General features: G+C 35.8%; 1 protein-coding gene across 3 annotated transcripts in view; it reads left to right on the top strand.

The window, feature by feature from the left end:
* PDE10A (phosphodiesterase 10A) overlaps positions 1–25,429 on the top strand; it is a 335,868-nt gene that overhangs the window by 240,275 nt on the left and 70,164 nt on the right. For all 3 annotated transcript variants that reach the window (XM_024248249.3, XM_063725083.1, XM_063725084.1), the window contains 4 exons: positions 575–626; positions 10,472–10,614; positions 12,968–13,060; positions 15,580–15,766. In XM_024248249.3, coding sequence (XP_024104017.3) covers positions 575–626; positions 10,472–10,614; positions 12,968–13,060; positions 15,580–15,766 — 475 coding nt within the window. The remainder of the gene's footprint in view (positions 1–574; positions 627–10,471; positions 10,615–12,967; positions 13,061–15,579; positions 15,767–25,429) is intronic.

The raw sequence follows: 25,429 nt of genomic DNA, 5'->3' as shown, positions 1-25,429 counted from the left end.
CACTATTTGCCTCTGAAACATTTACTTGCTGTTCATAACAATGAATATATACTCATATAAAGTCATTAGATCCATAGCATTACGTGTATTCTGACATTTCTTCTCAAATGAATTACATTACTTTCTCAGTACACTTTAAATACTAACTTTCTGCAGTTTTCATTGATAATTTATATTTAACTATTGATGAGATTTAGCACATTTAAATATTTTTATTTTAGATCAGAGTTATTAATGAAAATATTAAATATGGTGGATGCAATTTTATTTCTGCATACTTTGTTAAATGCAACAAACTTTCTCTCTACACTGATACTTATCAATAAAATAAATACTGATTGCATTCTCTGGAATCATAGAGCCCTCATGCTGAGGTCAGTGATAAAGTTTCATTTATCTCTTTAAAATAATATTACAGTACTGATTTTTTTTTTTACCGAAGCACAAAAATCAAATGACATATATCTTTATGTTTTTTATTTGAATGTAGACAAAACCAGGAAATGTATTCAAAGTGTAATATGTACTGTGAACTAATGAAATTACTTACAGGATTTATGTTTCTTTTTTTCAGAACATATTTTGATAACATAGTTGCAATAGATTCTCTACTTGAACACATAATGGTAGGTTGTTTTTGTTCTGAGTATGATTTTGTTTAACCCTTAGACCCATGGTGCTAATATATGGCAAAACATTTAAACTTATTCATCCACAGGCACTTTTAATATTATGAAAATGTGGTGCTTAGGAATTCACCTTGATCTGTTTGTCGCTTCTGTTGATTTTGAGGGAGTAAGTTTGAATAACGTTTTTAAAAATCTCAGAGCTTTTCTTTATTAATGGAAAGCTATTCTTAGAAAAGACATTTGGTTTCTTTCTATATTCTTCAAATCACCTCTTATGTATGGGATATGTGAGGAATTCTCGATTGATTTTTTTCCTGATCTTCAAGTGCATTCTACTTAGTTCTAGTCTTAATTATTCCTCTCTCCTAGATGGCTATCAGGCACTTTTGAGCCGAAAACTGTGTGACGTAGAGTTATAGACATATTTCCCTATGCTACTGAGTACTTTTAGGTCTCTAGTGAGACTTCTTTCAGAAGTGGCTTCTGTCAGAATGTGTGGGTGGGTGCCATGCGTGCCCAGGCCTTCTTGGTACCATTTGTACCCTGTTATGTGCTTTAATAAATGCTCTTTCTCCTCATTTTTCTGGTCCATCTCAAAATACGGTACTGTTCTGCAATAAAGAGTTTTCTCATCTAGAGATTTTACGATGCATACTGATAAGTTTTTTTTATTTGACATAGTAAAAGACAAATATGAAGTGTGCTTTTTGCAACGTCTTGTAGAGACAGGAAGTTTACTAAAGGTAATTAGAGAATAACACAGGTTATTAACTTCAGCACATTCTTTATGTCATAAGTTATTTCTATGGTTTTATCTAGACAAAAATAAAATAATTGTACATTAAAATAACTTCTCTTGTTGTGAAACAACTGAAGGAATTTGTAAATCAGTGAATAGCTTTAAGAAAAATATGAAGTTATAATGTAGACTGACACAGAGCTTATACTAGGGGTACAAGAAGCACTTACTACTCGTTCTTTGTATTATTAATATTTTCTTTTAAAAACGGCTTTATTGAAGTGTAATTTACATACTATACAGTTCATCTATTTAAAGTGTTCGATTCGGTGGTTTTTAGTATATTCATGGGTATGTGCAACTGTCATCAATCAATTTTAGAACATTTTCATTACCTCATAAAGCAACTTGATACACCCTTTTAGCTGTCATCTCCTTAGCTTATCACTTCCTTACACCCCTATTTCCCCTTGCCTCACCAGCCCTAAGCAACCATTGTCTATGTTCTTTCTCCACGGGTTTACCTATTCTGGGCATTTTATCTGAAAAGAATCACATAATATGTAGCGTTCTGTGCCTGGCTTCTTTCACCTAGCATGTTTTCAAAATCATACATATTGTGCATGTGTCAGTACCTCATTCCTTTTCATGACCAAATAATATTCCATTTTATGGATATATGTACCACATTTAAAAAAATCCGTTCATCAGTTGATAGACATTTGGGTTGTTTCCACATCTTAGCTCTTGTAAATAGTGCTGCTGTGAACATTCCTCTACAGGTTTTTGTTTGAATGCCTGTTTTCCATTGTCTGGGGTATATACCTAGGAGTGGAATTGCTGGGTCATGTAGTAGTTCTGTGTTTCACTTTTTGAGGAACTGCCAAACTTTCCATGGCAGTTGCACCACTTTTCATTCCCAGCAGCTGTGCACAAGGGTTCTGATTTCTCCACATCCTCACCAACACTTACTATTATCCGACTTTTTCATTATAGTGGGTGTAAAGTGCTATCTCAGTGTGGTTTTGATTAGTGTTTCTCTAGTGACTAATGATGTTGAGTATCTTTTCATGTGCTTATTGGCCGCCTGTATATTGTCTTAGGAGAGATGTCTATTCAGAGCCATTGACCACTTTTTAATTGAATTCTTTGTATTTTTATTATTGACTTGTTAAGAGTTCTTCATATATTCTAGCTGTAACTCCCTTGTCTCATGATTGCTTTGCTAATATTTTCTCCTGTTTTGGTAGGTTGCCTTTTCACTTTCTTGATAGTGTCATTTGAGGCACAAAAGATTTTAGTTTTGATGAAATCCAATTTAGCTATTTTTTTCTTTTGCAGTTTATGCTTTTGGTTTTATATCTAAGCCAAATTAGAGATCATGAGAATTTACTCAGATATTTTCTTCTAAGAGTTGTAGGGTTTTTAACTCTTATATTTAGGTCTTTGATCTGTTTTGAGTTAACTTTTGTATATGATGTTTGGTAAAGGTCCGGTTTCATTCTTTTCCATGTAGCTATCAAGTTTTCCCCAGCACATCAGTTGAACATAAAATGCTGTTTTCTTTCTGGACTCTTGTTGCTATTCTGTTGCTCTATATGTCTGTGGTAATGCCAGTACACTTCCTTGATTACTGTGGTTTTGTAGTAAGTTTTGAAATTAAGAAGTGTGAGTTCCCCAACTTTTCAAGATTCTTTTAGCTCTTCTGGGTACCTAACAAATACATCTAAATTTTAGAAGTAGCAGGTCAATTTCTACAAAGAGATCAGGTGGAATGCTGGTAGGAATTATGTTGAATCTGTAGAGCAATTTGAAGTATTGCCATCTTAACAACTGTAACACAATTAAGACTTCTAATACACGAACGTGAGGTATTTTTCCATTTATCTAGATCTTAATTTTTTTCAACAGTGTTTTGTGTTTTTTGAGAATAAGTATTGCTTTTATTTTGGCCAATTTATTCCTATTTTATTTTTTTAATGCTATTATAAATGGAATTGTTTTCTTTATTTTTTGATTTTATACTGCAAATGTATAGAAACAACATTGGTTTTTATACATTGATTATGTATCCTGCAAGCTTGATGAACTCATATATTAGTTCCAATAGTTTCTTAGTTTCTTAGTGGATTACATATTATATATATACACACACACACTCACACACATACATATGATCATGCCTTCTATAATTAGAGATAGTTTTACTCCCTACTTTCTAATCCAGATGTGTTTTCTTTCTTTTTCTGGCATGATTACCCTGGCTAGAACCTACAGCACAATACTGAAAAGAAGTGGCCAGTGTGGACTTTCTTATCTCATTCCTGATCTCAAGGAAGAAGCATTTAGTTTTTTGCCATTAAATATGATTTTTTTTGTGGGTTTTTCATAGATGGCCTTTATCAGGTTGAGGAAATTCCCTTTTTTCCTACTTTATTGCGTGTTTTTATCATGCAGGTATGTTACAGTTTGTCAATTTTTGTGCATCAGTGTAGATGATCATATGGTTTTTATTTTGAATTCTATTGATAGTGTATATTATTACATCAATTGATTCTTGGATGTTAAAGTAACCTTGCATTCCTGTGATGAATCTCAGTTCATTATGGTGTGTAATTTATATTGGAATTGCCTTAAATTTATAGAAAACTTGAATTGATATCTTCAGCATATGGCGTCTTCCTAGCCAAAGACATTATCTTATTTTCAGTTTTTTAAAAAAATTGTTGACTGAATGTATTGATTATGGTCCCCCATAGTTAACTTATTTTCCAGTTTATAGTCTTTAGTTTTCAAGATAGTGATTTATAATGCACAATAGTAGAGGTTCTAGTGGTTCTTCTTTTCCAGTTTTTACAGTACTTATTTCTTTGTGTTTGTTAATGTATTAGCTGGAACCTAATAATGAACACTGCTGAATGGAAGCAACAGATATCAACAGGAGAATATATTTATTTTCCTTGATGTGTGTACTTCTCACATTTCTTTGCTATGTATATTTGTTGTGGGTCCACAGCAGACATAATTTATCAATTTTAAAACATTTCCTTCTATTCCTAATTTTCTGTGAGTTTGCATCTGATTTGGTGTTGGGTATTATCAAATTTTTATAAGATACTTGAAAATGATTGGAGTAGACAATTGTATTATTACACAATGTTGAACCACTCTTACATTCCTGGTATAAAGGCTATTTAATTGTAATGTTTTCTTTATTCCTGGATTGGTTGTTAATATTTATTTCCAAGTTTGCATCTATATTCATACATCAGATTGCTCAATGGTTCTTTTTTTCTATCCTTGGATAGTATTGGTATTGGGTTATGCTACACTTACAAAATGAGCTAAGAAATGTTCCGTTCTTTTCTATGGACTAAAGTGGTTTAAATAATATACATATTATTTGTTCCCTTAATGTTTGATATAAATCAGCTAAGACCCCATTAGAGTCTTATTAGGGGTAGATCTCTGATTCTCTTTTCAATTTCTTCTATGACATTGGATTCTTCAAATTTTCAATCACCTTTTCTGCTATAATGTTTCTTGGGAATCTGTTATATTCCTATAATACATAATAACTGCAGTTATCAAATGTGAGCAAAACCCTTCACAGCCTCTGTCCTCATTGAGGTTCTAGTCTGTGGGGAGACAGACATGAGCCAAATATCAACATAACTATGAAACTAGTCAGAGTCAGGCCTATAAAGGAGCATAACAGTGCCCTGAAAGCTTGTGATGGGATTTAACATAGCTGGGGAGACTGTGGCAAGCTTTCCTGATACTGTGACTTTGGTCTGGTGGATGTGTGGAAGTTACACAGGCAAAGAGGAAAGAGGGTTCTACTTTAGGGGATGAGGGAACAGTGTGCTCCTGTGTAAAAAGGCCCTGGAAGGGCCAAGTCACCCAGGCCTGGGAGGGAGTTTTTAATTAAGGCTTGTAAGCCAGAGGTGCAAGATCAGATACGTGTTTTGAAAAGATAACCCTGGATTAGAGGAAACATGTGGGGAATGAGGTTAGACTTTTTTGAGGAACTTTTTGATAATATATAAGATTTATTATTTTCAGACTAGCAAATCTGGGTAAATTTTTTTTTTTTTTTCCTGAGACGTAGTCTCGCTCTGTCACCCAGGCTGGAGTGCAGTGGCGTGATCTTGGCTCACTGCTACCTCTGCCTCCCAGGTTCAAGCAATTCTCCTGCCTCAGCCTCCTCAGTAGCTGGGACTACAGGCACATGCCACCACGCCTGCTTAATTTTTTTATTTTTAGTAGATACGGGGTTTCACCATGTTGGCCAGGATGGTCTCAATCTCTCGACCTCGTGATCCACCCGCCTCAGCCTCCCAAAGTACTGGGATTACAGGCGTCAGCCACCGTGCCCGGCCTAATCTGGGAAATTCTTAAATTCCTAGGTGATCAGTTCATCTAGGTCAGTGCTTCTCAGTGGGGCAGTGCTGACATTTGGGCAGAGCAGTTCCCTCTGGCACAGTGTTATCCTGGGCACCACAGACCTGCAGCATCTTTAGCTTGTGAGAACTCGTAACCAACAAATACACCTGCACTTATTTCCAGATGCCCTGTGGCCAGGTGGCTCAGCTGCTGGTTGGGAATTGAATTAGATTTTCAAATCAATTTTTATAAATTTGTAGGTACTTTGTATTTCCTTTCTTATCTGAAAACATCAACTACTTAAATTAGTGTGAGATAATAAAAGAGAGGATTTACTGGCTCAGACTGCTGAAAAGCCATTGAATGTTCAGGCCTATATAATTAGTGGACATGGGGGCTCAAATCATCTTTTCAGGAATACGTCTTTCTCTCTTTCTCAGTTCAGCTTACTTCTGTGTAGTCCTTATTCTCAGGCAGTTTCTCTTTACATGATAGCAGCAATAGCCCTGACAGCTGTCATCTTGTGTTTAAAACGAAGTTTTATATCAAAATCAATAAATAATCAGGTTTATATCATATCACTCACTTCAACAAGATAATAAATGAAGCACATTTGTTTCCTTATTTTTTTTACTCCTCTTACCTACTATGCTTACATAGTTTTAGATATATAAATATTTTTATATATTTCATGTTTCTTAAATTAATTTTTCATGATGATGCCTGTAATTTCTTAGATATCATTTACTAACAAGTGTCACAGTTTCAGTATAGTTTTAATGATTTCTTTGCTCCTCACTTTTTCTTGAACCCCGAGTCTTCCCATGTGTCCTTGAATTTATTTATTTCTTCATTTTTGCTTGAGCCCATCTCCTTTTCTAAAATAGTTCAAAGATAGTACATTTCTTAGTACTGTACCCTTCTTAAATATCTTTATTTTGCCTTTATGCTAGTTTGACTTGGTAAAGAAATTCAGGCTTAAAGTAAGTTTTCCTTAGAAATTTGAAGACATATTTTAACTGAATTTAAAATCTACTGTTGCTATAAAGAATGTTGTTCCACTTATAGGTAGACGTATGCATATGTGTGTATGCATATGTGTGTATGCGTGTGTGTATGCGTGTGTATATGCGTATGTGTGTACGCGTATGTGTGTATGCGTGTGTGTGTATGCGTGTGTGTGTGTATAGGGGAGTAGGGGTGGCTTTTAGATTGACCTGATGCTTGGACTTCATAAATATTACCAAAATATTAGATATTTTTAACTCCTTTTCAGCATCTGAGGGTCATTTCAAAGTTAAACATTAATATTTGGGGAGAGCGAAAAGGTAAACATATGTTTAGAAACGCTCATCTTAAAACAGAAGCCTCTTTTTCTTTTTTAGACAGGGTCTGGTGCTGTCGCCCTGGCTGGAGTGCAGTGGCACAATCTCCGCTCACTGCAACTTCTGCCTCCCGGGCTCAAGCCATCCTCCTACCTCAGCCTTCCAAAAGTAGCTGGGACAACAGACGCATGCCACCATGCACAGCTAATTTTTGTATTTTTAGTAGAGACAGGGTTTTGCCATGTTGCCCAGGCTGGTCTCAAACTCCTGAGCTCAAGCAGTCCAAGGGCCTTGGACCCCCAAAGTGCTGGGATTACAACATGAGCCCCCACGCCCGGCCACAGAAGCCCTCTTACTGCCTATAATTGTTTGTCAGTTGATTTTTTGGGCATATGAAATAACATTATCCTCAAACAATAAAAACTTTTATCTCTTCACATATGTATACCTCACATGTTTTTCTTGCCTACTAGCATGCTAATGATTGTGATAACATACCTTTGTCTTGTTCTTTAATATCTTAAGGCAGCGATTCTGTTATTTTACTGTTTGGTATAATATGGACTGTTGTTTTGAGGAAAACATTATTACATTTTCTATATATTCTTTTATTCCATTTTACTAAAGTTTTTATCATTAATGATTGCTGAATGGCATCACATGTTTTTGGTTTTGAGACGGGGTCTTGCTCTGTTGCCCAGGCTGGAATACAGTGGTGCAGTCATGGCTCACTGCAGCCTTTGCCTCCTGGGCTTATGAAATCCTCCCACTTCAGCCTCCTGAGTAGCTGGGACTTCAGATGCGTGCCGCCGTGCCCGACTAATTTTTGTATTTTTTGTAGAGAAGGGGTCCTGCCATGTTGCCCAGGCTGGTCTCAAACTCCTGGGCTCAAGAGATCGGCCCACCTCAGTCTCCCAAAGTTCTGGGATTACAGGCATGAGCCACTGCACTCAGGCTTATCATACGCTTTTTGACAACCACGATGATAATCTTGCAGATTTTTCTCCTTTGTCTTATTGCTATTATGAATTATGATAATAGACTTTATGCTACTGGACAGTTCAGAATAAACTGTTTTTAATATTGTCCTATTTGTTTAATTATTGCTAAATTTGATTTGGTTGAATTTTTATTTATAACTTTTCTTCTGTTTCAAAAGTAAATCTGTCTATGATTTTCTTTTTTATAGTTTCTTTGTCAGTTTTCGGTATCAGTGACACAGCATACATTGTAAAAACAACTGGAAAAAATTGTTCTTTTCTGAATGTAGATGAGTATAAATTGTACGGGAATTTGTTGAAGATTTTTAAAGAATTCATATTTGAAGCCATTTGAGGCTGGTGCCTTTTTTGGTAATATTTTTTGATAGTTTTTGAATTATCTTTATGATTCTGGTTGGATTTATATTTTTCAACATTTTCTAAGCTTATTTTATTTTCTGAAACGTTGTCCATTTGATCCAGATTTTAAACAAATATTAACATATTTATGCCAAAATATTAAGCAACTGACATTACCTCAAACACTACGGATACACATTTCACTGAATATAATTTAATATTTAATAAGGCAGGATCATTCTTGTTAATTAATAATTTAAAGTCTTATGGGTTGGTGAATTAGATGAGTGATTCTTCTGTATTTGCCAACGACTCAGCCCCATCACTCTCGCCCTGCCTTTATGTCATTCATTTTTCCTCAAATATTTATTGAGAGTTTTGGGTTATGGAGATGTTATATGTTCTAAGCCAGGGGTTGGTTGGCAAACTTTGTTTTGTAAAGGGCCAGATAGTAAATTGTTATGCTTTGTGGGCCATACTCTCTTGCAGCTACTCAACTCTGCTGTTGTAGCAGCCATAAAAAGTACAGAAACGAATGAATGCGGCTATGTCCCAATAAAAATGTTATTTACATTAACAGGCAGGGGGCAGGGTTTAGACCACAAAATTTAGGTGGCACTAACTCAGCCTTGTTCTGGGCATTTGGAATACTGTGGGAAAAGAGAAGTGATTTCTGCTGTTTATATAGCTCACAGGCTAAGGGAGGTGAGAAATAACCTAGAGGTCCTGATACTAGGCAGTATACTCAGTCCCTGTGTAGTGGACACAGCCAGTATTTGTTGGCTGTAGAGTAGCAGTGAGCACAGACATCTAATAGTGTAATAGTTCTGTAGTAGTAGTGAGCACAAATGTGTAATAGTGTAATAGTTCTATAGTAGTAGTGAGCACAGACGTGTAATAGCGTAATAGGATGAAGACAGTTACCTAACTTAGGCTTATTTTTATTAAATCTATACATTTTATGTGAGATGCTATATTTTCCCCTGGCTGTAAGTTTCCTCTTGCAAAGACTTTATGATGGCTGTTTTACTCTAAGGATGAATTCTTTTTCTCAGAGGAATAATTTTATGGCTATGATCTGGATAGTTGAAGTTACCAGAATTCTCAATAGAGGTAAATACTGTATTAATGATGCAGCTGTAGCCCCAACCCACTCAGGACAGTAGGATATGTTAGGCATTGAGGAAATACTTGTTGAAGGAAATGGAAGAACAAATGAGTGATGAAATGAATACATGGTTTCCATTTAGAAATGGAAAAAGCATATTTGTGATAAAAGCATGGGCCACGGGAGCAGCTAGTATCAGTTCAAACACTGTTACCATTTACTATTCATGTAATAATGGGACAAGTTACTTCTCAGTGCCTCAATTTTCCTAATATATAAAATGGGAAAAAATTTTCCTGAGTTAATATTGTTATTGTGAGGAGCAGGCAAATCAATTCATATAAATTGTATAAATGTGCCTGGCACATAGTAAACACTTAATAATCTGTACAAGTTTTTAGTAGACAGTACATCAAATAAAACTCAGCTAATGCAAATATGAAAACCATGTATCTCCTTAGAGGTTATATTTCATAGCTTTTACAACTGCTGCATCACAGACATCAATTAATCAGAATGAATGCTGGTCGTAGTGCTGACAGAGGCTCAGATCCAGGCACCAGGGAAGGCCTGAGAGGTTCTGGAACAGGGCCTTGGATGGCAGAAGGGCACTGGGAAGTTAGGCCAGCAGCTGCTTACCAACTGAAACAGAAGTGTCGGTTGGTATCAGAATACACGACTGATATGCTTCCCTCCAGCACAGCAGTGTGGATGCATATTTGCTGTGTATTCTGTTGGGATCTGTTAGTATTAGCCTGTAACAGTGACTTTTGTATCATATGTATATAATATTTATATACTTGTATATTTATTTACTTATAATGCTAATACCAACCAATTAGAGTATAGGACAGCTGAAATTAATACTTATACTGTGATAAAGCTTACCTGCAAGTTCTTTGAATTTCTCATTGTCTTACTCTTATTTTGTCATTTGTCTTTAGATATATGCAAAAAACCTGGTGAATGCCGATCGTTGTGCACTTTTCCAGGTAGACCATAAGAACAAGGAGTTATATTCAGACCTTTTTGATATTGGAGAGGAAAAGGAAGGAAAACCTGTCTTCAAGAAGACCAAAGAGATAAGGTACAGCTAGAAGTAGAATGTCCTATCCTCTTATGGTAGATGTGCAGGCGTTCTGTTACCCATTTTTCTGTGCCTATTCACAGGTATGCTGACAATACTTGTCATACTGTGATATCATTCCCACCAGGACCCGCCTCCTGAAGGTAGTACTTCTGGGAATGACATTGCAGTCAGTGCCAGAGAAACCGCGCCTAGGAAGCTTTAGCGTCACTCCTGGAAATGCCGTCTTCCGGAGGCGGTCCTTTTGGAAATCATGTTGGAAAAACTTTCTAGTGCTCCCAGGTAGGTAAAGGTACACTCCACCTGGAATCTGCAGGTTTTCCCATGTCCAAGAGAAAAGGTGTGCTTATCCAATTCGGCCCCTACTTCTTCCCGACCTGTGGCCTGTCTCACAGTCCAGACAGGAGTAGAAATTGATCTGGTATATTTGATGACTTAAATACACTCTGTGACTGACCAGTTATTTTAATCAACCATATAGCACACTTGTGTCGCATCTTGAAACTAAAGTCTTTGTTTTTTTAAGTGGCAACCATTGTCACTTAAATGAACAGAATGGAGTTTATTTTGTTGATGGAGGCATGGGGGCTTGCTCATATCGCACCTGGAAACCTACAGAAGGAGCACTCTGACAAAACGTTTAAGAATCAAGCTGAACGTTCAGAAGCTGAGAAAATAATTTTAGACATCTGCATTTCTTTTGCTTTATGTGTCTTGTTTAACTCATCTTCTGTATAACACCATAAAGTTCTCTGGTAATAACAACATTCTGGTAAAACACTGTGTCGTCTTAATTAAGGATTGCTGTTTATTTGGGCGTTCTATCATAAAAGGATACTAATGTCAAGGAAACTCAAGGTGTGCCTCACCATGGGGCCTGACCACTGTCTGCCTCTCAGCGCTTCCTGTATATTCCATATTCATTAACTCTGATTTATAGGCACTATATTGGTACTTGGGTTTTAAATTTTTTTTGTCTGTTTTTGGTTTTTTTGTTGTTGTTGTTAGATCTCAGTATAGCATCTGGATGTAGTCATTTAGATAAGTCATTTCTCTTGCTGAAGATTTGAGTGTTTCCTAACACTACTGGTATTGATTTAATTTTGAAAGTGACTTTAAAGCCTGTGTTTATAAGCATAAGAAAAACAGAGTGTGATTTACTGTAACTCTCAGATGACTGGTTAATGGCGGCCATTTATGTAAGGGCAGCTTCTTAATGATGGCTTCCACTGAGCATAGAGAGCAAACCACAGAGTGCAGAGAGCAGGAACAAAAGTTATAGTTCAGACTGCTCTCAGACCAACGCAAACAAGCGTAAATCATCAAATGGATTCTGATACCCTTTGCTCATGGCAATCTAATTCATTGTGTTTGTGTTGTTCAGAGCACAAGAAAACCAGGAAAAAGACAACCATGAGTTTTATGCAGTGTTTGGTTCACTCTTTGGTGTTTTAAGTAGATTCTCTTTTGTGTGAACTATCTTTTGAGTTTTTCTGATAGTCCTCTAGCTTTATTTCAATGATGGTGATTTCCTGTAATGTTGACAATGTGATAATATGGAAATTATTTTTGAACTATGTAAAATGTAGATATTGTGACTTGTAGACATCTTTCTTAATTAAGGAAGTTTTGAAATGAGTGCATGTGTGATGATAGTATAGTAATGAGAAAAATATAAGTATGAAAATATTTTTACAAAGGAAAAATACTGATATTAGATTAAAAAATAGACAATCCTTGTATTTTGATTATTTTAAAATTTAACAAATTAGGTAAAAATACAAGAAGTTGTACATTGTGTTATTTCTGTTTAGTGCTTGAATTGCAAACACCATAAAATTCAGTTCTGTGTAATATCTCAAGCTCACATGTAACCCGTGAGTTTGGTTATATGTGTGGTAGAAAGCACAATGGTAGAGACCAGCATTCTAGTTTTCCTTGTGCCACTGATATTTTATGAAAGTTGGCAAATTACTGAACCCATATATAGGCCTTCGTTCACACCTCATTGAGAATCCACTAAAAAAAATTATGTTGAAGCATCTTGTAGATTATAAGGTACTTCGCCAATGGAAGGGATTATTATTGTTCAGAGCAGGAGGATACTAGTTGACTGTTTGATCTCAATTTGTGAGTTAATATTTTGAGGTCCTCAGGTGATTACTGTGTAATGTTTTTCTGCTTTATTTTTACATACTTTATAAGGTGATTTAGAATATGTAAATGTAAAATTAATACATGCATTTAAGTAAAACAGTGCTTTTAATTCAATATTATTAACAATGGAATATTTTTGAATTATTCTACAGCATCCATATTTTAATTAGCATGTCCTTCTCTTTTACATATGCAGATTTTCGATTGAGAAAGGAATTGCTGGCCAAGTAGCAAGAACAGGGGAAGTCCTGAACATTCCAGATGCCTATGCAGACCCACGCTTTAACAGGTAAGAAATAGCTGATGTCGACACTACATTGATTTCTTCTGTGATGTACCACTCAGCTGAAACCTCTTGCGTGGAGCCTGAGTTCTCCATGTCCCAATTCAGTTCTTTCTTCCTTAGTTTTCTTCTTTGAACCAACTCTGCTATCAACAGTCAGTATATTCAGATATTTATAAAATGATGGATTCTAATCCACTAATGTATAATGATATCTAGATACGGGAGTTTTGAATGTTATAAAAACAACTGATAGGCAGAAGTTTTAATTTATAGAGCTACTGTGGGATTTTTTTTTCCATTATACTGTCATGATTTTGTAACGAACATGTTCTCCGTCAAATCATATGCTCAAAGGCTGCAACACATAGTAAGAAATTTGCATGCTTTTGAGATGAGTAGGTCTAGCTTTGAAGCACGGTTCTGTCATTTATTAGCTCTCAACTGACCTAGCATAAGTTACTTAATCTCTCTGAGCCTCAGTTTCCTCATCTTTAAGATGAGTATGATAATGCCAATTTTGTTGCTGTTGTTTTAAGATCACAGATAATATTCATAAAAGGTCTGGAAAATTTACCTGACCCAAAGTAACTAAATAATTTGCATCTTTTATTGGATATTATTAAAGATGGATATTAGGAAGGCTTATAAAGATTTTTTGTTTTGTTTTGACTTTCTTTGGAGAGTTGCAAACCCAATTATGTAATTTGATTTTAATAAATCGCTAGAAATGGAAAGTCTCAGGATTGATGCTATGACTGTTAGAGAATAATATTTACAGTAGTTTGACAGCAGTGTTTAGTTAACTCCAACTCGTGGTTTACTTTAAGAGACAAATAACGTAAGCAATAGGAAGTTTATTCAGTTATTTGATCAATTGATGTCAAATATACACAACTCCTGTAAAAACATAGGAATATTCTAGTAATATATACTGTCAATAAATTAAGGGTACACTGAAAGTTTATTTTTTTCCAAAAGTCCAAACTCATCATTTAGTACTTAAAAATTAAATATATTTGCTCATCCTTATGTCAAATCTTTATGTAAAAATGTATGAATCAGACTATTAAGAAAATGAAAATGCAAGCACCAGATTAGGAGAAAATATCTGTGAAACATGTATCTGACAAAATACTTATATCTAATATATAAAAACTTTTCCAACATAACAATGAGAAGATAACCCAATTTAATACAAAGGGCAGATGATTTTAACAGGCAGTCCACAAAAGGAGATATACAACTGATCACTAAACACATGAAAAATGCTTGAATTTAGGGGAATATAGATGTAATTGACATGAAACCTCACTGTACACCAGCTTGAATGGCTGTGACTTTAAAACATTGGCATTAGCAAACAGTGGCCAGGATGTGGAGAAATGAGTACCCTCGTACATTGTTGGTGGGAATACAAAGCGGTACAACCGCTTGGGAAAACAGATTTGCGGTTTCTTGAAAAGTTAAACATACACTTACTGTACAGTCCACTAACCAGCTCCACTTCTAGATATTACTACAAGCGAAATGAAAACATGTGGTGCTACGAGGACTTGTATGCAAATCTTTAAAGCAGCATTATTTATAGTTGCCCAAACTGGCTATTAAAAATAATATTAACCATTAATTGGTGAATGAATGAACAAAATACGATATGTTCATTCAATAGAGATATAACTCAGCGATAAAAAGGACTTAACCACTAAGACATGCAACAACATGGATGAATCTCAAAAACCTTTATGCTAAATTAGAGAGGCCAGGCGCTGAAGACTCCCATGTAACTACCTACCGTTAGCTATGTCACTGTTTCTATGCAACTTAGTCTTGTTTTCCAAAAACATTTCCTTACAATAGGAGTCAGCAAACCTTTTCTATTAAGGATCAGATGGTGAGTATATTTGCATTTATAAGCACTAATGTCCTTGTCACAAGTCCGCAGCTCAGCCTTGTGGGGTGATGGCAGAATCAGACAGTATGTGAATGAATGGTGTGGTTGTGTTCCAATACAACTTTACTTATAAACAGGAGAGGGCTGATTTGGCCCCTGGGTGCAGTTTGCTGACCCCTGCTCTAAGTTTTTAAAGTGGAAACTCTATAAGTTGGTTTAGCAAGTTACATCTCTCATAAACATGATCAACTTCAAAGGATTATGTTATTTTACCAAATTTAATTGTATTTCTCCTCTGAATCCACGTTGTTTTTTTTTTTTTGGTCTATTTATTTAGTAATGCTGGATACTTCAAATGATAAGCTGAAAGCCTCTTAGAGGCTATGCTAGAAAACTCGCTTGGAGACAAAAGAACCAACGCATTAGAATATTTTTGGAAAGGTTTTAATAAATCTCTGTGGAATGTTACTGTCCCTGAATGTAGAAGCTAAAAGTGCCATTGCAGTCATATGTAATAGAAGCATATGTAAATTGCAAAGATTGAGGGGAGATTTATGATTGACTGTGTCCTTTATTTCTTCTGCCTTTTTTTGTTGTTGTTGTTGTTATTTTCGGTTCTGTCACCCCACAGAGAAGTAGACTTGTACACAGGCTACACCACGCGGAACATCCTGTGTATGCCCATCGTCAGCCGAGGCAGCGTGATAGGTGTGGTGCAGATGGTCAACAAAATCAGTGGCAGTGCCTTCTCTAAAACAGATGAAAACAACTTCAAAATGTTTGCCGTCTTTTGTGCTTTAGCCTTACACTGTGCTAATGTAAGTACTATTTATTAAATACCATTTTTTACTACTCAATATTAATTTGGAAGCTTTTTCATAAAGGAGCTTAAGGCTTAAAACAACAATAGTTAATATAACTGTTTATGAATTTTTCTTACTGTTAAATGAAACTAGATTTAGCATAATTTTTTATACTTTTTATTTTGAAATAATTTCAGACAAAAGCAGAAGTTGCAAAAATAAAGTTCCCTGTATACCTTTATCCATACTCCCCAAATGTTAATATATTTGCCATTTTTGCTTTGATATACTTTCTTCGTCTCTGTCTTTCTCTCTTACATAGATACTATCTCCAATCTATATGAGAGTATGTTTCAGATGTAATGTCTCATAACTCCTAAGTAGTTCAGTTTGTATTTTCTAAAAACAAGGACATTATCTTATTTTTCCACTGCATGATTTAAAAATCAAGAAATTAACATTGGTACTGTATTAGCTTGCTAGGGCCACTGTAATAAACATCACAGACTGGGTGGCTTAAACAACAGGCAATTATTTTCTCACAGTTTTGGAGGCTGAAAGTCCAATATCAAGGTGTGTTTCTCCTGAAGCCTCTTTCCTTGGTTTGCAGATGGCTGCCTTCTCCCTGTGTCCTCACATGGTTTCTGCTGTCGCTGTGTACATGTCTGTGTCCTAGACTCTTCTTATGAAGACACTAGTCGTATTAGATTAGGACCCACACTTTAAATCTCCTCTTACCATAGTTACCTCTTTAAAGGCCCTATCTCTAAATACAGCCACATTCTAAGGTATTGGGGGTTAGGCTTTAATACATGAATTTTGAGGGGGCCACAGTCTAACCTGTCACAAGTACTGCACTGTTATCTCATCTGCAGACCTCTTTAGTCTCCTTTCATCTGGAACTATTCCTTAGTGTTGTATCTCATGACCTGGGTATTTTTAAAGCGTATACACCTGTTGTTTTTTAGGATATTTCTTAATTTGGATTTGTCTGGTGTTTCCTCATGATTATATGAAGGTCTTATTTGTGACCATGAGTTCATGTGCGGATGTGTCCTCAGTGCATCCTGTTAGCAGGCATGTGCTTCATCACTGAGCCTATTAACCTTCTGCACTTGAAAGGTCCTGTCTGCAGGTTTCTCCACGGGAACTTCCCCTCACTTTCTCACTGACTTCTTTAGAAGAGAGTTTATACATAAATCTCTATGTCCATTCATTCTCTCTGTCTCTTTCTCTCTCTACGATACCTAACCTCCAGTCTAATACCACAGAATGCCTACTAGCCATCTCATTTTCATCTTCGGAACTTTTTTTGTTACAGTGAGAAATTTGGCTCTCACTCTTCAGCATCAATCTTATTCCAACTTGTCCCTCTTATTTTTTAAGGAAACTGTAAGAATTGCTTCCATTAATAAAGTTTTATTATCACAATTTCTCTTAATTCTACCTGAGCTAAGATGCCAAAAATTACTGATAATTCTGACACCAAAAATTATTTTAATGAGCTATCAGTTGAGAATTTACTGAAGTTCACTTTTAATATTTTAGAAAAGTTTCAGAAAACTTTATTAGCCCTCATTAATACCAGTATTTTATATTGCTCCTTTGTATTACAGCAATTTGATAACAGGGCTGTTTCAAAATGGGATATGGGAAAAAGTCATTTTTAGTAAGAATATATATGAAAGTTAAGAATATAGAAATTGATCATCTTAAAATTTATTCATTTGTCCATGTATCCCTTGAAATATTGTTGCATACTTTCAAGAATATATAAATTAATAACTAGACTAGCAGGTGCAAATGCTTTTCTGAGTCACTAATTGTGGTATCATAATACCTGGATTTAATCATGATTAAACCACACAGAAAACAAAAAAAAAAAACCTCTGAAAAGTTGTGAATAAGTTAATAGACATTCCATTTTTACATTGATTGTTTAGTTAAATTATTTAGGGTAAAATTTTTGTAACGTAACTGGTATTCGTTGATATTAGAAATGATTATAATTTTTCTAAACACGTTGGACCCCATCACAGCAATGCTTTTCTCCTGCAGCGACAAGTGCCATATGCAGCAGGAGTTCTGTCGAGTAGTCACCCTTACTGGACCAAAGCTGGCTACCTTTTCTTTCCGAGATGGAGTTTCACTGTTTGTCACCCAGGCTGTAGTGCAATTGCATGATCTTGGCTCACTGCAACTCCGCCTCCCGGGTTTAAGCAATTCTCCTGCCTCAGGCTCCCCAGTAGCTGGGATTACAGGCATGCGTTACCATGCCTGGCTAATTTTTGTATTTTTAGTAGAGATGGGATTTCACCACATTGGCCAGGCTATTCTCGAACTCCTGACCTCAGGTGATCGCCTGCCTCGGCCTCCCAAAGTGCTGGGATTACAGGCGTGAGCCACCTCACCCAGCCAAAGCTGATTACCTTTAAGGTATACATTGAAAATATATGCAGTGCAGCTGCAAGCTCTCTGTGGAATTTATTACCTTTTTTTTTTTTTTTTTTTTTTTTTGAGACGGAGTCTCGCCCTGTCACCCAGGCTGGAGTGCAGTGGCGCCATCTCGGCTCGCTGCAAGCTCTGCCTCCCGGGTTCACGCCATTCTCCTGCCTCAGCCTCCCGACTAGCTGGGACTACAGGCACCCGCCACTACACCTGGCTAATTTTTTGTATTTTTAGTAGAGATGGGTTTTCGCTGTGTTAGCCAGGATGGTCTCGATCTCCTGATGTCGTGATCCGCCTGCCTCGGTGTCCCAAAGTGCTGGGATTACAGGCGTGAGCCACTGCGCCTGGCCCCATTTTTTAACTGCAGTATATTTTTCTCCTTACTAAAGCTTATAAAAATTATATTATTTTTGAAGTGTTTCCCACTCAAAAAGAAGAGATGTGAGTCCACAGCTTCATAATGATTCCTTCTTCCCTCTTCTGCCTGGCCTTCCAGTCTGATGAAGACTGGTGGCTGGGTTTATTTCAAAACTTTGTTCCAATTCAGAAAGACCGGTTCACATGTCTTCTTTAAAATGATATTTTTTGCCTTGTTAAAGAAAGCATCCATCTAAATAAAAAAATAAAAGAATATAGCTCTAAATTTATGCTAGTTTCAATAAGATAGCATCTCGTTTCTTTATAGTGGGATCCCTAAAACCTTACCCACTTGAAAAGGTTGATGCCACGAACTACTGCTAATGACCAAGACCCGAATTCTGGTCATCACTCTGGCACCGAGATGCTTGAGGCTGTTCTTTAGCAATTTTGCTTTGCTGTTTTGAGCATTTTTTTTCCCAAGCATCATATGAAAATTAGGAAAAGCACCTTGTATTATGTGTTGTCCCAAACACTCAATCACATCTGCGGGTTCCCTGCCTTTTCCTGAATGTTCTGCTTTCTAGAGAACATACATTAGTAATGATCAAGATCATAAATATGAAAAATCTTTGTGCAGCATGAAGTGCTTTTTAATTGTTGACCATTATTGTCATTTTAATTGTGTTGATCTTGGGGAATTCAAAGTATTTCTGCTCTTGAACAGATTATTATGTCCCTAATAGAAGCATGTTTTGTACATGAAAATTCTTGTTTCTAATACTGAACATGATAATGTAATAGCGTATTTTATTGTGGTCTTGTTTGATTAAGAGCCTATCTAAGAAGCACGTAGGCCATATTAACGCTTATTATGTCTTTATTTTTCTTTATTTCATCTTTAGAAATATTTGAATACATTCCTTTTATTGAATTAAAGGGGAATGTCTCTGATTGGCAACATCTGTCTTTCATTTATTGAGCTAACGTACTTGGAAGTACTATCAACAGAAAACATCTTTTAAATCCAAGTCAATTAATTTACACATTTATACCGTGATTTTAAAGAAACCATTTAATATGCCTCAGAAAAGATAACAGGACAGTAATATCAGTTACATCTTTTGCCTAGAAAAATAGATCTTTTAAAACAGATTAGCTCTGTACATTTTGGATAGAAAGACGTTTAACATGAAAGGGGCATGAACAAAATTTGCTATTAAAATGAAATTAGTTGGTTAGGGACAAATTGAATAAGTGGTTGAACCTTTATTCATTCCAGAATTCAACCACCAAGTATTGCATATCTTTTTTATACCAGATGGTGGATATAAAGATGACTATGATAAGAACAACTCTTATTTGATGTTAGGCTTTATTGTGTGACAGGCATTGTTCTAGACACTTTACATACGAAATCTCTTTTTGTATGTTCTCCCAACAATCCCATGAGTGTGGTTATTATTATCTCCACGTTTTATAAGAAAAAAAATGGATGTATAGAATTTAAATAATTTTCCCAAGGGCACATAGCAAGTATGCGATAGAGCCAGGGTTGGAATGCGTGCAGACTGGTCTCCGCGCTCGCTAAGTGTACTGCCTTCTCTCTGACATCGTTGTTCCCTGAGGTCCTAAGGTTGCCTACAGGGAAGACAATCATTACGAAGTGTTTTTACATTTTATATATAAAATATGGATTAGGGTGCATTAGGGTTCTCCAGAGAAACAGAACCAACAGGATACATATATAGATGAATAGATAAATGAGCGAGGACTTGGGAGGGAAATTGGTTCATATGATTATGGAAGCTAAAAAGTCCCCCAATAGGCCATCTGCAAGCTGGAGAACCAGGAAAACCAGTAGCATAGCTCAGTCCAAGTCTGAAAGCCTCACAACCAGGGAAGCCGATGGTGTAACCCTGAGTCAGAGGCCAAAGGCTTGAGAAGCTGGGGTGCAGCTGTTGCAAGTTAAACTCCAAAGGCCAGAGATCCTGGAGATCTGATGTTCAAGGACGGGGTAGGTGTCCCAGCTTTAGAACAGAGAGACACTTTGCCTTCCTTTGCCTTTCTGTTCTGTCTGGGTTCTCAGCCAGTTGCATGGTGCCCTACTGCATTGGATAAGGGCAGATCTTCCCTACTCAGTGCACTGATTCCAGTGCCAGTCTCCCAGAAATACCCTCACTGAAACACCCAGAAATCATGCTTTACCTGCTATCCGAGCATCCTCTAACCCAGTCAAGTTGACACTTAGAATTAACCATCACAGATGGTAAGGTTAATTTTGTCAGAAATGAGGGGGAAAAGTTTAGGAAAAAAACCCAAAACTTCATCGATAAAGTAATATAGATGGTAGAGCAAAGATAGGATTAATAAAAGAGTTTGGAATCGATTAACAGAAAGTTTAACACTTGGGACATTATTCCAAGGAGAATTATGTAAATTAAATTTGTAATTATAGATGATGAACTATTGCCTTAAGAGTACTGTATATTCCCAAGAAAAGTTTTCTAAGAAATATCAAAAATACATCTTATACCAATGCATTGAGTCACAAAGTTATCTCCTAAAATTCAACTATCTCCTGTTAGTGGTGACATGATCACACACAGAAACACACACACACACACACACACATCCTTTTCCCTCATCTTGAATTTGAATACTCTTAGATACTAAAGAATAACAATTCTTAAACTGAATTTTTGGGGTTACATGAAAATAAAAGTTTAATACTTCTCCAAGTGTACAAGTTTATAGATAACTAATTTCAGCTGAGTTCAGTCTTTTTCTTTCTTCTTTTGGTTATAAGGTTGTAAAATTTATAACTGACATGGACATTTATTCATTCCACACATAAGCATTAATCACTCCTAGATGCTAGGTACAGACTAAGAATTAATGAACCCTACATCCTAGGTGGTTTCATGTCCCATGTTTATATATTTGAAATATTCTTTGGCACTGAATACAGGACAATTTTCCAGTTTTATTTGACCTTAAAGGTATCATTTCCAAAAGCTCCAGCTCTGCAGTAGATGCAGCTCTCCTTCAGCTATGACACTAGGCCCTCCACCCTTCCAAACCATTCTTTCCCTGCTTTTTGAGTTCTCAATGTGTGTGTAGTAGATTCAAAACTTAAAATCAAGCAGACATGCATTTTACAACCTGATCTATTACTTTCCAACATTCTGGCCTTGGGGAAGTGAGCTTATGTTCTTGAGCCTTAGTTCCCTCAACAGATAAACGGAAACAATACTTATTCTCCAGGATTATTGTTAGGACAAAATTAGATATGTGAATAAATTCTTAGAACAGTGCATAGTCCATATGAATAAACTCTTAGAACAGTGCATAGTTCATAGTAGACATTCAGTGTTGCATCCTTTGTTTTCACATTAGTCATTATATTTTATGAATTATCATTGCAGCCAATTTTATAAAATTTCAATTCATTGTTAAATATATAGCTGATTGGTTGTTTCCGCAGGCTAAGTTGCTTTTCATTAAAATTTGATTTGCTTCATTGATTTACTGGAAAATAGCAAGGAAGAGCCTATAGAGGTACCTTTTATATCTGCCCTAAGATGGAACTTCTAAGCTTACAGAGGAAGAGAGAAGTCAGTATTCCTACCTTAGGACACCAGTTGTTTTCTATACACTGAGGTGCATTTGGGGCACACAGCTGGAGAGTCATTTTTCCAATGCCCCTACTTTCTCCTGAATTCAGCTGTCTCTTATTTCACAGGAACATAATACACACAAATATTTTTTTAAAATTTGTTCCCAGAGCTTTCAAATCCACTGAAACACGTTAGAGAAAACTATTGTCACCTTTGCAATCCTCAGCATGAAAGAACTCTCCATGGTGCCGTAGACAGTAAGTGCTTGGGCCTGTCTTTAAGAAAGTGTTTTAAATACTTCCACCCACGATTAGGTCAAAGATACAACTCTACCGAGAAAGAAACAGAAAGAAATCTTTGTGGTTTTTGTTTTGTTTTGTTTTTTTGCATTTTGGTACTGTGGTTTCCATAAACTAGAATATTTGTGCAAGCATGGTAAGTCACACACCAAATGCTGTATTTTTGCAACAGTGGATTTTAAATCTCTCAATAAGTGTTTTTCATTAGCTCAATTCGTAGAGGGTACTAATATCTATTGATCTTTCCATTCTTAGATTTTTTTTCATGTCATCATTTACTTGTTTACCTACTCAAATTTCTCTCAAATTATCTCCCTTCTGAGAGACCCTCGTGCTCAGATATAAGTTATGTTTTCCATGTGCCCCAGGCTTTCAGTGATCTGGGTCCAGGTTTTTGTTTCTGTTAAGTTTTTAGCTTGAAATTCCTGCAATATGTTAGGATAAATTTGGAAACTACAACTACATATGGTTCAGGCTTGATTTCCATATTCTCAATGGATGGAGACTATTTATTTTCTACCCGCAGCCCCAAGTAGAGACAAGGCTTCTTTTTTGCTCACGGAGTTCTCAGTTCAGCTCCTCTCCTCATTTAGCCACAGGCAAGTCTCATCCTGCATGGACCTTCCCTTCACATCTGGGAGCCTCAAGCCACACCCTGTGATGGGTCTGTTATTTCTTTAGTCTGCTGCAGCACTGCTCTGTGCTATGAAATAAACAGCACAGAATTTCCTTTTTATTGATTTATAATAGTTGTACATATTTTGGAAGTATGTAGAATAGTTTGATACCTGTGACTGTGTTAATCATATCAGTGTGACTGAGGTATCTGTCACCTCATATATTTATATTTTCTTTGTTTTGAGACCATTATGAATCTTCTAGCTATTTTGAAATACACAATAAATTATTAAGTGTAATTTTCCTAGTGTACTATCAAACAATAGAACATATTCCTTTTATCCAACTGTATTTTTGTACCCCTTAACCAACATTATACACAATGGAACATTATTCAGCCATAAAAAGGAATGAAATCGTGTAACTTGCAGCAGCATGGATGAAACCGAAGGTCATTAGGTTAAATAAAATTATCCAGGCACAAAAAGGCAAATATCACATGTCTGACTCACTTATGGGAGCTAAAAAGTGGATCTCATGGCAGTGTAGAGTAGAAGGGTGGCTACAGGTATCTTATTCAGTGTTCCCCATATGTATGTGGAGTATGTATTTGATTTTAGGACTTGCTTAGAGAATCAATTTAATTTGACTAATGATATTATTTAATGCTTGACAAACATATAGAAAATATGTAGTTTAATAAGTAGTGTGTCAATTCGATTTTAAATATAAATTAAATAGGGGAAAAGAGTGCACAATTTATAATAGTAGGACAATTATTATATCTCAAATGTTCCCAAAGTTAAACTACTTGTATCTTAAATAATACCGGGTGGTGTGCAGTAAATGTTTAACAGCAACCTCTCTAAAAACAGAATGGTCCTGATTTGTGTGTTTGCCTGTTTCTCTGGTGTACATTCCCTCAATATGTACAATTTCAAGCTACCCATGTGCCATAATGAATGCAGAGTTGGGAAGAAATCTGCATAATTGGCTCTTGCAAGCCAGTTCAGTGCACCACTGCCACAACAGAAAAGTAGACTCTCTTCTTGATTATCACTAAAATCAAACAAAAGAGCCAAATGGTGTGGCAACACAGTGCTGATATCCATCTAGGATAAGGTTGCTGATAGCACTGAGAGCTTCACAGTCACTGGCCAGTGCTTGTTCTTAGCCTTTTCCCGTGTTATTCCATTGAACCTTACATTCTTGGCTGAGTACTACAGTGTCCTTAGTCTACAGATGAGATCCTGGGGAACAGAGAATTAAGTGATTTGCCTAAATGTATACAATTAGTAAATGATGGACAAGAGATTTGTTCCAAGTAGATGATTCCAGAGTTTAGATTTCTAAGAGTTGCCTGACCCTAAAGTGACTCTAGGTTTACTGTGAACATTAATTACAAATATTAGGGTGTTTCATAGACACAGTCATTTCTAAGTGTAATGAGGGTTATTGTGTAAATGGGCCCCAAGAACAACATTCTAAATAATCACTAATTAAGTATTTTTGTATGCCAGTTGAGTAGGAATGCCATTTTATAAAATGTGAATGGATGTATTTTTAATGTGTGGTAGACATACTCTTACAGTCCTGTTTCCAGGTTGTCTTTATCGTTTTGTTTTTTGAGCACATATACCTTTTCAATATCCTCGTGCCTAAGACTGATAGGCCATCAAAATATATTTCAGTTTTGGACAAACAGCAGTTTTTTCTGCTAGAATTCTCTTCTACTTGGACAGTGACTCCAAGATTATTTACGCAGCGTTATAGGCAAATAATTTATGCAAAATGCACTTTTAAAAAGACAACATCGTTTTCTGCCTTAATCAGTAATTTGCATGAATATGATAAAATCATCTACTGATAATCCTAGATTATATTATTTTCTACTATTCATATTAAAGGTCATTTAGAAAATGGGAAGTAAATATAAAATTTTCTAAAACTATTTTGTGCTGTGATTTTAATTAATTTTATCTTGTAATTAGTGTTATTTACCTACACTGATTACAAATATAAAAATAAATGACTAAAAATTTTAATTTAAATTTGTATGTATTTTCAATACATTGATATCAAAAATTATAAAAATAATAGAAATAAACTTTGTTCTAATTTTAGGTCATAAACATAAAATGACAATAAAAGGAATAACTATCTTATAGAAGTTTTGTGAGACATGAAATAATGCATACAAAACACTTAGCATACTGCTTGGCCCAAGTGCTCAGTAGGATTAATGACTATAGTAGCAGTTAGTTTACTGCCTGGTATAGTTACTCTTACTGACATCTTTACCATAGAATTGCACTGAATTACAGATAATACCAATT

Source organism: Pongo abelii, chromosome 5, assembly GCF_028885655.2.
Source record: "Pongo abelii isolate AG06213 chromosome 5, NHGRI_mPonAbe1-v2.0_pri, whole genome shotgun sequence".
Taxonomy (NCBI): domain Eukaryota; kingdom Metazoa; phylum Chordata; class Mammalia; order Primates; family Hominidae; genus Pongo; species Pongo abelii.
Note: the sequence above shows the minus strand (reverse complement) of the source record. Positions and strands in the feature narration are given on the sequence as shown.